Source organism: Syzygium oleosum, unplaced genomic scaffold (genome assembly GCF_021117445.2).
Source record: "Syzygium oleosum isolate NSW1041296 unplaced genomic scaffold, Sole_v2.1 Sole_v2.03, whole genome shotgun sequence".
NCBI lineage: Eukaryota > Viridiplantae > Streptophyta > Magnoliopsida > Myrtales > Myrtaceae > Syzygium > Syzygium oleosum.
Window position 1 is genome coordinate 5,781,674 of NW_026607487.1, and position 17,392 is coordinate 5,799,065.

The window sequence follows — 17,392 nt, forward strand, 5'->3', positions numbered from 1 at the left end:
TCCGCCTTCCTTTTCAAGGGTCGTTATCTTTGGAAGATGCAGAGAAAATGACGAAGGAAGAGAGAGTCAAATCTGGTGGGTACGTCGAACTCTTGAGTCACACAACGAAGCAACAAGAGTACACGAAGCGACATGGGACAACGGACACGGCGCCAACTCGATGACGTTCGAGTAGTAAAATAGTGCTCAATCACGGGTTGCTCGATAACTTGGTTGATGAAACGCTTTGGATCACTTTGCTTGAGAAGGGGGATTATTGTATCCTATCATTTTTGTTGGACTACGCGTCACTGAATGTTCGGGGTTCGCGGCACAAGCTCACCACTTGCACTGGTTATGGTAGCCGGAAAATGAGGTGCATGGTGGCTCGCAAAGCGACAGCAGGAAGTGAGTGGCCATTGTTCCTGCCTGCCTGGAAGCAGGCTCTGCACTTTCCTGGACCCAGAAACATGTCTTTCATTCATCTGATAAGAGCTTTCTTCAGTAAGATTCATCTAGCAAGATAAGGCATTGAGGGTTCCTTCAGGTTCTATGACCCTTCTAATTGCCTAATAAGATACTCACTTGTGTCCATTTCACAGCTCTTTCGACCCTTCTAGTCGTTCCGGCGGACAGTGATCGGATACCGGCTTCGTTTCTCCCTTTCCCATACCGGCACATGAGATTCTCCGTCGCCAGAGGAGATTCTAGTTTCCAGATCACTTCCCAAGTTGACTTCTCAACTGGGTGTGAGCTTGAAAGGCTTCCAGTTCTTGCTGTTTTCCTTTCTTCTAAGGCACAGGTTTCTTCCCCGTTCACACAACCCAAGAACACCAAGCTCCACTGATTTCCATCTTCCTCGTTTGCCAATTCCACACTATCTACCAAGTGCCTTTGATCCAATGTGTCTCCTCTCCTCATACCTCCGCCGACTCCCCATCATTGATCTGCCATAATGAGCCTGTCCTGTCTTCATCGGATCTCTCCCCAGCCCCCATGAAACAAGAACTAGAATTGAGGAAGTTTAGAACTTTTGGAACGTGGTAATTCCACAAATGATTCCTAAATTTTATCCATACATAATGTTATTCATTAACTTTTAATCTGTATAATAAGATTTTTGAACTTTTAGTAAATGTTTAATCCAATCTTTAGATCATATGAAAAGATCCAATGTTATTTCATTAATTCAAATTCGAAGACAACATTGAATATTTTCATAAAATTCAAGGACTACATTAAACATATATATCACAAGTTTAGGGATCATATTGAACAAATTAAAAGTTCGGGGACCGCATTGCTCATTTAGCCAAGGTTCATGGACCATCTCGTGTCATTTTCGGCTTCGAGAACCTGCAACCGGCATTCACCAAACATTTGACCGATGGCGATTTGATTAACGACCTAATTTGCATCATGATTCAAATCAGCGCCTTGACTACTCTCATGCAGCTTTCTTTAAATTTCCCGCACACCATGTACGCACTAACATGGAGCGCACAAAAATCACTTCTTTAATCATAGTGAACTCTGTTGATTATTAAATAAAAAATAAAAAAAATAAAAGCCCGTCGTGGGTTTTTAAAAAAAATCAACCGCCCAACCGGTGAATTGACCGAAAGGCCCCCCCTGCGTAGTCAAGAAGAAGAGGGGGCTCCTTTCCTTCTCTTTCCACTTTTCAAGTTTCTACACGTTTCGCCAAGAGAGCCAGGCCTTTCCCTCCCCGCGATGCCCTAGCTCCACCTCCCCCCCCGCCCCTTCGATCCCCTCCTCCGCCGCCCCACCTCCGCCGCCGCCGGCCGCGGCATGCTCCTCTCCTGCTCGGCCTCCGCCTCCGGTCCCGCTCCCCGGCCCCCGAGCGGCGACCGCTGATTCGTTAGCGTCTCTCTCTCTCTCTCTCTCTCTCTCTCTCGGTTGACCTGACCTCCCCCCGAGCCGCCGGTGCGCGCGCTGGTGGCGGCGGCGGCGGCGGCGGCGGCGGCTGCGGCTACGTCGTTTTCTTCGGACCCTGGACCCTAGGGAGGGTTTTTGTTCTTTCTAGATGGAGCAAGCGGTCCTGGACGACATCATCAGCCGGCTCCTGGAGGTTCGCACCCGGCCCGGGAAGCAAGTCCAGCTGTCGGAGGGGGAGATCCGGCAGCTTTGCGTGGCCTCGAAGGACATCTTCATGCAGCAGCCCAATCTGCTGGATCTCGAGGCGCCGATTAAGATATGCGGTAGTCCTCTTCGTTTGGTGTGCTTTTGGTTAATCTGTGATGTATCGGTGCTGGCTTTTGTCTTGGTTTATCGTTGAGCTAAGTAGCGTTTCGTCTTTGTTAAGAAATTTATGCGGTCGACTCTCTTGGATAGGTTCAGTTCAGGATAGATGGTTAGCTGGGAGAACTGAAATAGGTTTTTTTTTTTTTTTTGTTCGTTATGATGTATTTGGGGTGAGTTTGTTACGAGCGGCATACTCTGTGGGCGATTTAAGATTCTGTATCGGATGCCTCGTTATGCCTGCTTACATCGGTGGATTCTGTGTTCGGTTGCATTAGCTTGTTGAACGTGTGCTTTGTCCAATTTGTTAGTAGTTTCGAGCGTTTGAAAGTTGTTTGCTTGCAGGAATGTTCTTCTTGTTTCCTTTTGGAACTTCTGTCCTTCGAATGTCCACAGTGAATTCTGGACTTGTCCTGTGCTTGCTATTGATTTAAGACCTTTCGCCAGGTCTTGGCAGTTGTTGATTTCGCTTCATAGATTGTATTTTTTGAGCTCCTTTCAATTTAATGCGTTCATTGTCTCTTCTGGTGTATCTGCCTGAATAGTTACATTTAGTTATGTTCTCCACTGTCCTGTGGGTAGGGTAAGGACAACTCAAATTGCGCGATTTCCAATATTGCTGCATTTGCCTTCAGATGTTAGTATTTTTTTGGTATTGTCTATAAACGCTGCCCCGCGTGTATGTATTTCCTTCAGTATTCTCAATTTGATTACCACGTGACTGTTCTTTAAAAAAATCAAGTATGCTAATGTCGTCCTTATGGAAATTGAGAGGAGAGTCGACGGGTTGTTTAGGTGCTAATGCTCTAGAATGTGATGCATAGAATGAAAGAAAGTGGAGACTGAAACTTGAGGATGTAAATCTTCAAAATAGAAGGGGTGGAGAAAAAATCAAGCATGACATATAAAGTGGTTCTGCTTGTCCTCAAACTTACAGCCACTCATGCTTTGCTTGTTTGGGTGATTTTTTTGGGCGAAGATCCATATTTATTATGCTTGATTCAAAGATGCTAGTGGTTAGTCTCTTTTTTTGGCCAATGGTTAGGTTGTCTTTCAAAACGACAGCACACGAAAGTTTACAAGAGTGCATCTCTCGGTTTTTTGTAATTAGAAAGTATGAACCACCGCTTTGATTGGTCAACTGGTCCAGGACTTGGTTTGCAAATCGAAAGTCACATGTTCGATTCCCTAGTCTATCCTTGGTATCGAGAAAGCTGATATCGGTCTTTGTCTCTTCACTCGCATCGTGGTGGAGTAGGGTGGTGGGCTCGTTGAATGGGCAGAGGTACGTGGACTAAAAATGTGGCCTTAAACCGAACATCCTCTTGCAGGTGATCGGTAGATCTGATTGATGAGGTTGATCAGTCATTTTAAACATCAATAGTGACTGTCAGGAGCTGCACTGGTTGATCGAGTTGGTCGAGTGAGAGAGAGAAAATGGGCTCAATAGGCTTAGTCATCATAGATAGGGGCGGGAGAACAAGCATAGCTAGGAATTACCCGAAGCAGATAAGGTGATGGATATAAGAGCAATTACCCCTTTCTAAAGTGGCTTCTTTCTGAGCTAACCTTTTACAGTAATGGCTGCAACTTCGTGAGCACCACAGGCCGATAGGCACTGCAGAGGTTTCAGTTTGTATAGAAAGATTCAAAATTTGTCCATTGATTCTCATGTCAGTTTCTCCAGTTGGCTTTCCTCTATTCTAACCATGAAAAGAGATTGATCAAGTTTGGTGAACTGAACAAATCTATGTTTCACTTGCATTTCATCAAATATTTTTTGTTGATATTATGTGTTCAATTGTAGTTTAAGCTATGTTAGGATGGGATGAAGTTTCTAGGTTGTCTGGTTCTCGTGGAATGCGCTTCACAAGTTATACCACCTCTTTAATCGATCAACAAATTAGATATTTTTGGTCACACTACTCTGTCTGATTTTGGAGTGAACAGTCAGTGTTAATGGTTTAAGCTCAACTTTAATTCTGATGAATCTAATGCCACCGTTGTATATGGCCCTGGTTCCCTGATTGACTTTCTATTGGCATCATTTATGATCTGTTGACTTTGTTAATGTTCCTCTCTTGGCGCCGTTGCTGATGGTGAGAACTTTTGCAGTTCATATGTTAAGTCGTGCTTCGAAATTGTCTCTTGATTTGGAGCTTATTTTCCGCTTGTCATAGATTCATTTATTGCATAGGATGTTGATTTCTTTTGTATCACCAGGTTTAATTGTATTATCTTGTTGGAATTTAGCTGCTTCTACTGGATGCTTGTATTTCATTCAAGATGCTCTATTTCATTCTGTGAAGAATTGACAGGAGTTCAATGATAACTGAGTAAAAATCCTTTAAAAAAATCTCATAGATACCGAAAGAATATGGCATACTTTTGGCAACTGAGCTGATTTCAACGTTTTTTCCTTCTCAATTAATATATCACTGCTCTACCCACTCTATCATAATCTCATAGCTGCTTGTTTTGCTTTTCCCCTGAACATATTTCGTTCTTTTTATCCGTCAACAAACTTTTGAAAATTTAATGACAAGGAACTATTTTTCTCGAGTTTCAGGGGACATCCACGGACAATACTCGGATCTTTTGAGACTTTTTGAGTATGGGGGATTGCCTCCTCATGCCAATTACTTGTTTTTGGGGGACTATGTGGATAGAGGCAAGCAAAGTCTGGAGACAATATGTCTACTCCTAGCATATAAGATTAAATACCCCGAAAACTTTTTCCTCTTGAGAGGAAACCACGAATGTGCTTCTATAAATCGGATATATGGATTTTATGATGAGTGTAAGAGAAGGTTCAATGTCAGGTTGTGGAAGACTTTCACAGACTGCTTTAATTGTCTGCCTGTGGCAGCCTTGATAGATGAGAAGATTCTGTGCATGCATGGCGGTCTTTCACCTGACTTACACCATTTAGACCAAATTAGGAACTTGCAGCGTCCCACGGATGTACCAGATACTGGTTTGCTCTGTGATCTTCTCTGGTCAGATCCTAGCAAGGATGTACAGGGCTGGGGAATGAATGACCGAGGAGTTTCATATACCTTTGGGTCAGACAAGGTGACAGAGTTTCTCGAGAAGCATGATCTGGACCTTGTTTGCCGTGCTCATCAGGTTTTTATTTTCTTTCAGTGGCTTAATTCATTTTACGCATTCTAACTTGACCAGTTTCCACCCTCTTCAAGCCTGTCAAAATGACTTTGGATTATACTCTTATTAGACTTGGACAAGCACTAGGACATCCTATTTGTAGATCACTGGATATTTCCTGTTTTTCTTTCTTTTTCTTTCTCTTTTACCTTGTTACTCCCATAAAGGCAACTCATGGCAATTTATGTCATTGAGTTGCAGATACGTTTGGTCCATGCTTCATTCGTGCAGTTATTTGGTATGATTTTTTTGGAGGGAGGCACTTATGTTTTGATCGTATCTGGTGCTCTTTTTACCACGTTTGTTTGCAGGTTGTGGAGGATGGCTACGAATTCTTTGCTAACCGGCAACTAGTAACTATATTTTCGGCACCTAACTACTGTGGGGAGTTTGACAATGCTGGTGCCATGATGAGTGTTGATGAGACCCTGATGTGCTCTTTCCAAATACTAAAGCCTGCTGATAAGAAGCTAAAATTTAACTCTGGAGCCATGACAATGACTCCTGCTAAGCCTTTGAGTTCTCCCTCAGGAGCCAATGCTTTTGGGAGCACGACAACAGCAAAGCCTGGAAATACTCCAACTGGCGTAAAGGTTAATGTGATTCTTTCATTAGACAGAGAAATCGATGCCTTATGTTTATATTCAACCATTTAAATACGGGCATTGATGTTTTAATCTTGATTTTATGTCATAGGTAGCTTCAACCTTGAAATTCCAGGACTCTTAGGTCGGGCTACCTGAAATTACACAATCGGAATGAAATGGTAGCTGGCATAGGATGTATAGACAAAATGGGAGAAAATTTTCGTGTACTGAATTTGCAAATAACTCGGGAGTGTAACAAAGGCATTTGTTGACGTAGAACGACAAATGGGGATGGAAAATTTTTGCCTAACTTAAGGCTTCATAAATTGTGAGAGGATTAAATTATCCACGTAAGAAAGTTGACTAGTCATATCTAATTCCTTTTCAACCAAAAAAATAAATAAATCTGATTCCTTGTTCTAATTGATTGTTGAATCCAAAACGTTGTAACCAAAACTATTATGGGGATGCTCTTCGTTACTTCTGGTCTTGTTAATCTGGTTTGCCTGTAGTTCTGTGCCATCAGTTGGTGCTCTAAATAGATTTTGGGAATATGTGAGGGCAAAAGATAGCCTGAATGAAACTGTTTGTATAATTTGTGTATCTGCTCTTACTTTTACTGTTATTTCTCAGAAAGCTTAAGAACAGAAATGTATATTTGACCTTGAGTTGGGTATTCTGTTAATAGTACTGACAAGTCTGCTGAGTGCTTACCCACAGGTGAGCAAAAGAAAGGTAAAGAAGCATAAATAGGGTTTAATGACTATTAGGTATATGACCTAGACAAGAATGGGAATAGGTGGTCTCCTAATTGTTTCACAAAAACAATAGGCAATGAGGATTGACAAACGGCCACATGGACAAATGTATGGGCAAATTGTTTTGGCTTGTTCCTACTTGTATCAATAGGTTGTTGATGACAATTCGGACTTCTTGCAGTGAGTTTTGGATTTGTTTTAGTTAGAGAATCTTCTTTTCCTTCTTGAAAATAACATTTCGGATTTCCAGCTGTGAGCTATTTCTGAGACTCTCTTTGACAACATTTGGTGAGAATATATCAGTTTTGAGGAAAACAGTGTGAAGTTTTGGGAATTTAATCTTAAAACTCGTTAACTAAACTATCAAAGAAATTATCCATTTAAAAGTGCTTCGATAGTAGAACCTTTGTTTGTCTCACTTACACAGAACTCCAATATTAATATGCTTGTAGAAAAAGATCTGAAGGATATTCTGTGCGTGCCTCACTGATTTTTCGATATGTTTCCAAGGAAGCTTGTTCTTGATGTTTTCATCATGCGCAATGCTGCCCTTACTTTCATGTGTAGATGGATACAATGTTGGGAAATGAACGTATGCAAAGAGAGCAGTGTCATGATTTTATAATCTGTATGGAACTGCTCAAGACATCAACTTACCAGCTTCTGTGGAATTCGACTTTAAAAGTTATATATGCCTATTTTGTGAGGCCTGTGTTGTAATAGTAATCATTCACATAGGCTTCTATTTCTATACTTAAAGACACAAAAAATTAAGTGATGGGGCTAGTCAAAAGTTGCTGTAAAACTTGATTACAGTGTGCATGTCATATGCTTCTTTCTTACATCATACCCGTTTATATTTCTTTCCATACACTATGTTTATCTCTTGTATTATCTTTGCAGTCTTTCCTCGGTGCAAAAGTTTGATAAGTAGGTAGGTTGGTAGAGAGGCATTGAGAGACCTGTACGCACAGAGCACGTGAGGATTGCAAACGGAGGAAACTCGAGATCATTTTGATTTTCTCTGTAATTTGCTGCATTGTAAAGAAGTGGGAGGGGAAAAGATATTGTTTTCCTTGATATAAAGCTGGGTTTGAATTTTAGAAGGCGGTAACTCCGTTCGCCTCCTCTTTGTACACTAATAGCTGCCTCAGTTGCTGGTAATTATTAGAGTTCTGCGTCAATATCTCCATCGTCTGTGATTGAGGCTGTGAAGAATGTGATTTTGCGTCTTTAACCTCACTTGAAGAATCTGCTTGGACTTCTCTTCTATCATTTGACAGTGTCGTTTTGATGTCTTTCCGAAGTGAGCTCTAATTGTTTTTCCATCACCTGGAGTAACTCCATGGAGTAGAATAGTATGTGCTTTAATTACGGAAGGCATGTTGATATTTGGTGTCTACTGACCAATCCATCTGTCACAAAGACATAGTTAGCTTGTTGGTCTTCATTATTCTGTTGTCGAATTGTTTTAAGAGTCTTTCAGATTTCGATGGTGCCCTTTCGTCGGGATTTGGTTGGTCAATCAGAAATATGGTAAAAACTATTAGATGCTCTCCTGCTGGGATGTGTCTGTCTGTCTGTCTAGTTATTCCTCACTTGTCTCCTTTTTATCTGTTTGGACTTGGTTTCCTAATCTTCTCGAGAAGTGCATTTCTGCTGCATATGTTTTTCTAGCATCGACTCTTCTGATGAGAAATGGGTTTCCGGTGACTGCGATGTTTTGCCTTTGACCGTATGGTCTATGCAAAAGGGAAGGCTTCTTTTATACCATTTTTACAATGCCGATATGTCGGGCCTTTTATCAGCCTGAGATTATTATCAGGGAATGACCAAGCTGCCTAACGTGTGCTCCCTTGACTAGCTTGCAAAGGTTATTAATTTCCTTTTTGGTCATTACTTAGTCATAAGTTATTTATTCTGCCAAAAGAAAGTCCTGGGAAGCCATCCTAAACCTTATCATAATTTGTTCACGCGCTTCATGATTCGATTCTGTGTTCGAGTTCTTTTTTCAGTTCATAGGGCATATAGATGATGGATATCCTTAGGCGGGCACCTTTCTATTTTCAGGTGCAATTCCTATGACGCTATCATGTTGGCTAAGCGGGCAAAATATTTGCGACGGAAACTTAAGATCGATGATGAAGGTAAGTCCGCACATTGCAATGTGATCGCACTAGGAGATAACGCAAGCACCTTGTCAAGCCTTTGGTGTGACGAATATCTGTCTGATAGTTTGGTGACTTCAGAACGACTTATGTCTATCGATTAGGGCTGTCAAAGTGGGTCACGATTAGTATTATAAACCACACTTATTTAAATGGGTCCCCTTAATACAACGTATGGGCCATAATAGGTTTTAAAGTTAAAACCTAAAACAGATGGGTTTTAATGGATGTGTTATAAACTCACTTTAAATCCATTCAATATTCAAGTATAAACTCTTATATACTGACAGTGGCTCGAACATTCAAACCGGCAAAGATTTGATAACTGACAACATGGTGCTCAAACTCATACCATCTTTTAATTATATTGGCCGAGGGTATAGTTGATTAAGAATTAATAAGAAATTTCAAATGGGAATATGAAAGTCAAGTGGCTATAAAAAACCAAAACCCGAACTCGTTTCATGATTTATGGATTGGAGGTTTAGACTTTCACACTCCCGCCCATAACTTGACCCTTGAGCTTCTCACTATCTTAACAAGTCGGTCCATGGGGCACCTCATTTTTTTAAAGGCAGCGATTTAAGGAGAAAAGTTGCTAAAAATGGATTCCGCGACAAGTCGGGTTTAAATTGAGTATGGTTTAAATTTAAGGATAATATTTGACCGTCAAACCATTTTCGATCTAACCTTGACCTAGACCTAAATTCGATCCATCCATTTAATAGGTCTACTACTAATATTGTACCATGTTTGGATCGTGGTTTTAGGTCCTTTTAGAAAAATATTATCTCTAACCATAGTGTTGTGCTTTATTTTGCAACGCTTGTGTGTGGATGTCCAATTGTAAATATTAGCTCTCGTTTAATGTTGGTTGATCACGAAGGTGGGAACGAGAGTGTGTATCTCATTACTCCGACAACTATTTGGGCAATTTTTTTCTTGATTCTACGTGGATTTATTTAAAGGAATATTATAGAAACAAGAAATTTCTAGAAAATAGGATAAATCGAGCTAGTAGAGCATGTCTCCTGGTATTTGTCCAGTTCCGGCAAATTCGAGTGGGCAAAACTTCAAGATTGCGTATCTCATCGTTCCGACAATATTTTTTTGGCGATCTTTTTCTTGATTCTACGTAAATTTTCGAGAGGAATTGCATGGAAAACACGAAATTTCTAGAAACTAGGATGAACCAAGCTCGTAGAACATGTCTCCTATTATTTGTCATGTTGCAACAAATTTGAGAGGGCAAAGCTTCGAAGGTGCGTATCTCATCGCTCCGACAACTTTTTTAGGCGATCTTTTGTTTGCTTTGCTTTTTTTTTGGTCTTTCCTTTCTTTTTCTTGGTTTGGTAACAAAATGGCTACGTCCATGTAGATTGTCGCGACCGAACTCCCGAGCCCTTTTTAAACAACATGCAAAAAAAAGGGGGGCTCGCCTGGTACGTGCTAAGTCTAGGTTCGGGACTTAACTCGGGCTCTCCCAAGCCCATACCATATCGCGACTTAGGGTTTAAGTATTTAACATGCAAGTGGTTTATATCAAGGAGTCGCCACTAATCGATTTGGGGTGGGTCGATTAGAAACCCAAATAGGGTGATGGGAGAATCACCCTATTCCTACGAACCAGAGATTAAATGAGTTCGGGGACTTGGTTACACTAGTTGGATAACTAATGCCCTTTCGGTACCATTTTACCCTGTTCATTTCTGAAAACATTTGTCAGGCAATTTGGATTGATTTTAGGACCTTTCTCCTAATATGTGAGGTGATCAAACGAGTGCATAATCAGGAACGATTAGCAGTCAGGAACACAGCAATTCATGCAGCCTAAGGTTCTAACCCTAACTAAGTCAGATGACATTCAAAAAACACAACATTCATGCAATTGTATTAAAAACATGCATAACAATACAGCGATAATAAACATAACATGCAAAATATTACCGCGCAATCTCAAGTTTGTCTAATTTAAACAAGACAAAAATATGCATAATAATATCACATTAGATTAAACATTTAGAATATATCAATCAAATTTTTAAAAAATTTTTTTTTTTTTTTTTTAAATTTTTTTTTTTTTTCGAAAAAATAAAAAAAAATAAAAAAAATTAATAATAATAATAATAATACAAAAGAAAAGAAAAAGAAAAAAAAATAATAATAAATTTTTTTTTTTTAAAATTTTTAAATTTTTTTTTAAATTTTTTTTTTTTTAAAAATAAAATAAAATAATAATATAATATTAACCGGGTCAAGGCGGATCGGGTCGGAACCGACCCGGGTCAACGGATCCGACCGGCGTTGACCCGGTCGGATCGGTCACTCCGGATCGGGTCGGAACCGACCCGGGTCAACGGATCTGACCCGGTCGTTGACCCGGGTCGGATCGGTCAATTCGGATCGGGTCGGAACCGACCCGAGTCAACGGATCCGACCCGGGCGTTGACCCGGGTCGGATCTGTTGATTCGGGTCGAATCCGACCCGAACAAACAGATCCGCGGGGGAGGCGCCGGCGAGGCAAAATTGGCCGTCCGCCGCCGACCCAGGCGATCTCGCCCCCTAGTAGCCAGACCGGGACCGCTCTCGGCGTGCCACTCACACGAACCGCCATCGGACCACCGTTCGCCGGCCGGCGATGGAACAAAACCGGCGTGGTTGAGGCATTTCGTCGAACGCTTGGCGGGCGCGTGGAAAAGCGGGGGATTAGGCCTCCTCGGCGATCCGGTCGGCTCCGGCGGCTTGGGTTCGCCGAGGACGGTGGCGGGGGCCGGGACCGGCGTCGGTATGGGCCGGGATTCGAGCGAAACGGCCGGCGCGAGTCCGCCAAACCGAGGCAAAAAACGGGGGAAAACGGGGGAGCTTCTCGGCCGAGGGGGGGCTCACCGGTCGACGGCGCGTCTGGATGGCCTCCGGCAGGTCTGGCGGCGTCGACGACCGCTGCTGGTTCTTCTTTAGCTCCGGCGTGGCCTCGGTTTCCTCTCTCTCTCTATTCTCTCTGTGTTCTCTCTCTCGGTCTCTCTCTGTGTTTCGCCGGCCAGGGGCTCTCTCTCTCTCTCATCGTGTCCTTGCTGCGTCGGCTCGGCGGCGGGGATGGATGGCGAGGCGCGGTGCGAGCACGGCGGTCGCCGGAAGAGCTCTCGGCTCTCTGTCTTGCTCGGTCTCTCCGTCTCGTTTTTTACGGAAAGTGGCCGCCGGCCTCTCTCTCTCTCTCTGGCTATTTATAGCCGGCGACGACGAACCTGTGCCTCCCCGCGTCGGCGTGACAATGGCCTGCACCGGCCTACCTGCCCCGCGACTTTCGCGGCCATAGCAGGCCGGTGCAGAGCAGAGCCGAGGGGGGCCGAGAGGAACAGGGAGCCGAGAGGGAGGAGGGGATAAGGGAGAAGGGAAATGGGGAGGACGGGGCCGGCCATTAATGCCCGATCCGTCGGCGTGCTCATCCGCTCTCCTGCGGCCGGACAGCGACGGCGAAGCGCGCCGCCGTGCGTCACGCTTCCGTCGCGACGAGGGGAGAACGAGGGCGAGAGAAGCGGCCGGCGCGGGAGAGAGAGAGAAAAGGAAGCTGGCGGTGGGCCCCCCGGGGGGGAGAGAAAAAGAAAAGGAAGTAATTTGGGCCGCCGCGAAAGGAAAAAAAGAAAAAGGAAAAGGGGCCGGGCGGAGAAAAAAAAAAAAGGAAAAAAAGAAATGGGCCGGGTCGGCCCAGCTCCGACCCGGCCCTACTCGATTTTTTTTTTTTTTTTTTTTTAAATTTTTGTTTAAAATTTAAGAAAATATGCTCTAATAGGCCCTATTAATTCACATATGCCTAATGTCTATATGCAATGCATTTAAATAGAAATATTTTTTGTTTTAGGAATTAAAGAAAATTAATTCCTAAATTTTGTGCAATTAATTTTGGGCAAATTAAAAATAGGTGTCAACATTGCCCTCTTTGAAGGTGAGCTCGCGAGAGATTGAGCTCGCGAGAGGTTACGTTCAAAGATAAAATGACACCTAAATTTGGCCCATGCATGTTCAATGAATGTTATTTTTGGCGAGACCGGAGTCCCATTTTTATGATGCGATATAAGATGATGCATGCTAAAGCAAGTAAAAACATACCTGGGGCTACTTACCTTGCCGAAGGGTAGAGTAATTCCAGATAGTTGATATTGTGTGTCGAGGACCCGAACCTGTCTTCGGTCGCCTTGACGAAAAAAATGGTTTGTCTAGGACCCGAACCTGTCTTCGGTCGCCTTGACGAGAATTGCTTTTGTCTAGGACCCGAACCTTTCTTCGGTCACCTTGACTGGGGGAAATCGCTTGTCTAGGACCCGAACCTATCTTCGGTCGCCTTGACTGGATTTCATTTGTCTCGGACCCGAATCTACCTTCGGTTGCCTCGACTGGGGAAATCGCTTACCTAGGACCCGAACCTTTCTTCGGACGCCTTGACTTGGATTTCATTTTGTCTGTCCAGGACCCGAACCTTTCTTCGGTCGCCTTGACTGACTGGATTTTGCCTGTCTAGGACCCGAACCTTTCTTCGGTCGCCTTGACTGACTGGATTTTGTATGTCTAAGTACCTGGGGGTCGTCGCCCGAGGGTTTGACGGTTTGCCTGGTGGGTTCTCGCCAGCAGGTCTTGAAAAGGCTCAAACGATGAGCACCTGGGGGTCCTCGCCCGAGGATTTGATTGTTCGCCTGGTGGGTCCTCGCCAGCAGGTCTTGAAAAGGCTCAAACGATGAGCACCTGGGGGTCCTCGCCCAAGGATTTGTTGGTTTGCCTGGTGGATCGTCGCCCGGCGGGGCTTGAAAAGGCTCAAACGATGAGCACACGGGGTCTCGCCCGAGGATTTGTTGGTTTGCTGGTGGGTCCTCGCCGGCGGGTCTTGAAAAAGCTCAAACGATGAGCACAGGGGTCCTCGCCCGAGGATTTGTTGGTTTGCCGGTGGGTCCTCGCCAGCAGGTCTTGAAAAGCTCAAACGATGAGCACCTGGGGGTCCTCGCCCGAGGATTTGTTTGTTTGCCTGGTGGGTCCTCGCCAGCAGGTCTTGAAAAAGCTCAAACGATGAGCACCTGGGGGTTCTCGCCCGAGGATTTGTTGGTTTGCCTGGTGGGTCCTCGCCAGCAGGGCTTGAAAAGGCTCAAACGATGAGCACCTGGGGGTCCTCGCCCGAGGATTTGTTGGTTTGCCTGGTGGGTCCTCGCCAGCAGGTCTTGAAAAAGCTCAAACGATGAGCACCTGGGGGTCCTCGCCCGAGGATTTGTTGTGAACATGGGGGTCAGTCCCATGCTCAGGAGGGTGAACAACGGGGTCAATCCGACGTTCAGAGGGGGGTACCATAACAATCATAGGTACCTGGATTTTTGGAACCGGCATGGGTAAAATGTACATACCTGGGCACGTTCCTGCCTCTTAAGGGCGTGTCTCCTGTCAGACAAATTTTTTTGTGCAAACACATACGTATTCATCGGAGAAATAGACGACTGAGGCTATTCTTGAATATCGTATGAAATATCTTGACCAGCTGGTCAAGATGCTTTTCTTTTTCAAAGAAACACCCTGTTTACCTTCTGGGTAGTTTGAAAAGAAATCTGATGAAATACCTGGGATTTCTTACCCGGAGGTTTGATGTATCATCTGCTTGAATACCCGACCTTTTCGGGGCATCTCTTTTGTGATGATAATCGGGGCTTCTCCGAGTGCCCGAATTTGCGTGTTCTATCACTGAGGATTAGAACTTTGAGCTGTCAAAGAGGGTTAGCACAAACATGCATGCATTCATCAAGGATAGACAAGTTAGGCTATCCCAGAATGTGTATTTGAAAGTTCATACATGATGATTTCGCCATGTTTGCATCACCAAACATCCACTGAGGGTCAATCAAGACAATATTCACTCGGGAGGTGGACTTCTCAAGATGCTGAACGAGGGATTCTCAGTCAGAAGGGACTTTCCACTCGCTCTCGTTGAAAAGGGTTATTTGTCCCGTCCATTAATGCGGGAACATCGAAAACACTCAATCTGACCGTTATCAGATCCGCAAGGGTCTGAGTTTTCTCGCAAGCGGTACGACGCTGCCAATCTGAGAGGTCTTCTTCAGGGTCGTAATGCAGGCTTGGTCAATGGCTTAATGAAGGTGACTGTTCAAGTCAATGCCATGAAAGAAAATATTCTGCAATCATCTCCGGGTTTACAAGTCAAGAACCCTGCAAAACGAGATAGAAATAATCTTGCTCGCACTTCCTCGAGCGTTGTTTATAAACATTTGAAATTCCACGTTAATTCAAGCGTCCTAGTCAGAAGAGACTTCCTGAGGGACGTAACGTGGGCTCGGTTCACAGGTTGAGAAACGAAAGGATCGTTAGGCTCAAAGATGTGTGTAAGGGTGAGAGTTGGTGATCATCTTGGCATTGTCACCAGCCTTTTTCTCCACCGTCGGGACTCTTTTGGAAAACTCCCTGGGTAATCCCTTGTTTTAGCTTCTTTGACAACTTTTTCTTGAGAAGCTTCTGCGTCCAGCATTTTCCTGGATACCATTCTATCTCTGTGACAGATCTTTGTCAAGACAGAGTTCCTAAAGTAGGAATTTGTATCGAAGAAGAACTCAAGTTTAACCCTTTGGGGTCGTCTTTTCATCGTTTTTCTTCTTCTCCTTTTTCTTTTTCTTTGTTTTTTATTCATGGGCATTGGCCTTGCTTTTACCAGGCACACTGCTTTTTCATGCCCCTAGTTTTCAGCATTTTTTTTGCTGCTCTTTTGGTATTGTCAGGACTAGCCTAAACAAGTTTGAGCAGAACAATGTTATTAGGCTCTTGGAGTCTTCATCTTGATTCGGTACTTCGGACCCTGATGCTCAAGCTGTGGTGACTTTTGCCTTGCCCCAGTGTAGGGGATGATCACCAACTGGGTTGGTACGAAATGAAATCGCCGGCTCAATTGGGCTAGCAAGGGATATGAGTGTATGGGATAGAAGAAGAACCGCTCTTCGTCATCCTAGGGTACTTAAATTATTGTGAGAGTTCATCTGCAATAAAAACACTCAAAGATTAATGCAAGTGAGAGCAAGAAAATTTCTATTCATCTTTTTCACCTTGTGAGAGCTGTTGCAGCTGATGATCATAGAAAATTTTAGATATTACAAACTCCTCATCCTTTCCTGTCTTGCTCAGTGACAACATCACTGTTATCAATAAGATATTGGCATTTTGGACAGGCTTTAGTTTGCTGCTTCTCTCTTGACAAAGCCCTCTTAGCCTCGACTGTTCAGCCGTCGATGGTGTGCTTGTCTTGGAGGACCCTGTCGAGGACCGCCGGATCCGTAAGGACGACAAGGCCGAAACCATGGGAGTAGTGATCGAAAGGGAGGGACGCTCCTCTTGCTCCCTCTGAATTTGAATTCTCCCTGTGATTTGATTTACCTCAAGCTGCCCCAATGTGGGGTGGTTCTTGACGAGGGTGATTTAAAAGAACCTCCAAGTGTATGGGCTCAAATGGTCAAGCAAAGGATTAATGGTAGTGTATGGGGCAGAGAAATGAACTGCCTCTCGTCATTTTGGCTACCGTACCTTATGCGAGAAATCCCTTTACCTTGTAGAAATGAAACATTTTCGCTCATCTTACATGGGTTTGGTACGTGAGAATGTGTATAGACTAAGGATTGCCTCTCATCCTCCTGAGACACCTCGTTCAATACATCGGAGCAGTTCGATACCATTCGTCGAATTGTTCAGATTTTCACAGGGAATTGGTGAATTAAACAGGTAAAATTACCATGCGAAATTCTTTCCAAAAGATATGCAATGCACTTGGGGGGGAAGGTTAAACATTTGTTTGGTTTAACATGTTTCCTCCTCCTTTTGATTCTTTCAACTCTTAAAGTTTTAAGGGAAAGAACTACTTACCTATGCTGCAGCAGAGACGAGGTAAACCTGTAAGGCAATAAGAAAGACCGTGTTAATGAACGGCTCTTTGAGGGATAGGAATTGGGAACGATACAACATTACCCTTCGTGATTCCCCTCATTTGAGATTAAATTGATAACTCCTTGAGTTTCCTCGGATGTCGATAATTCCCTCCTAACAAAAACAGGAGCTTATGTTAGAAATGAGAGGATTGAGGGTAAATTAAGAACGATACAGATTACCCTTCTTCCATTTTGCCTTCAAAGCTAGCGGAGTCTTTTCTCCTCTTTACTTTGTTCAGCCTTCTCTGTCTCAGTCTGCTCCTCCATACTCTTGGTCATGAAGCTCAAATGAGATCCTCTATAATTAGGGGTGCTTCCGAATAGAGGGTTCTATCGTTAGCGCATGCTATGTCAATGCGGTCCCGGCATGTTGAGGAGTTTCTTGTAAATGCTTTGATTCTTGACTGCACAAGGCATGTGCAATTGCTTGCATGGGGATCTTCGCAGCAAAGCTAATCTCTGCTTTAAAGGTCTTTGACGAACATGGGCATGACTACCATCGAGACTTCTGTGGTTGTCAGGA

General features: G+C 43.7%; 1 protein-coding gene across 1 annotated transcript; it reads left to right on the forward strand.

Moving 5' to 3' along the window:
- Positions 1-1,732: 1,732 nt before the first annotated feature.
- LOC115663023 (serine/threonine-protein phosphatase PP1-like) lies at positions 1,733-8,023 on the forward strand. Its single transcript, XM_030585080.2, has 4 exons — positions 1,733-2,198; positions 4,808-5,367; positions 5,715-5,996; positions 7,652-8,023. Exons 1-4 carry the CDS (start codon positions 2,024-2,026, stop codon positions 7,673-7,675), a joined length of 1,041 nt encoding a protein of 346 aa, XP_030440940.1. The 5' UTR covers positions 1,733-2,023; the 3' UTR covers positions 7,676-8,023.
- The last annotated feature ends 9,369 nt before the right edge of the window (positions 8,024-17,392 follow it).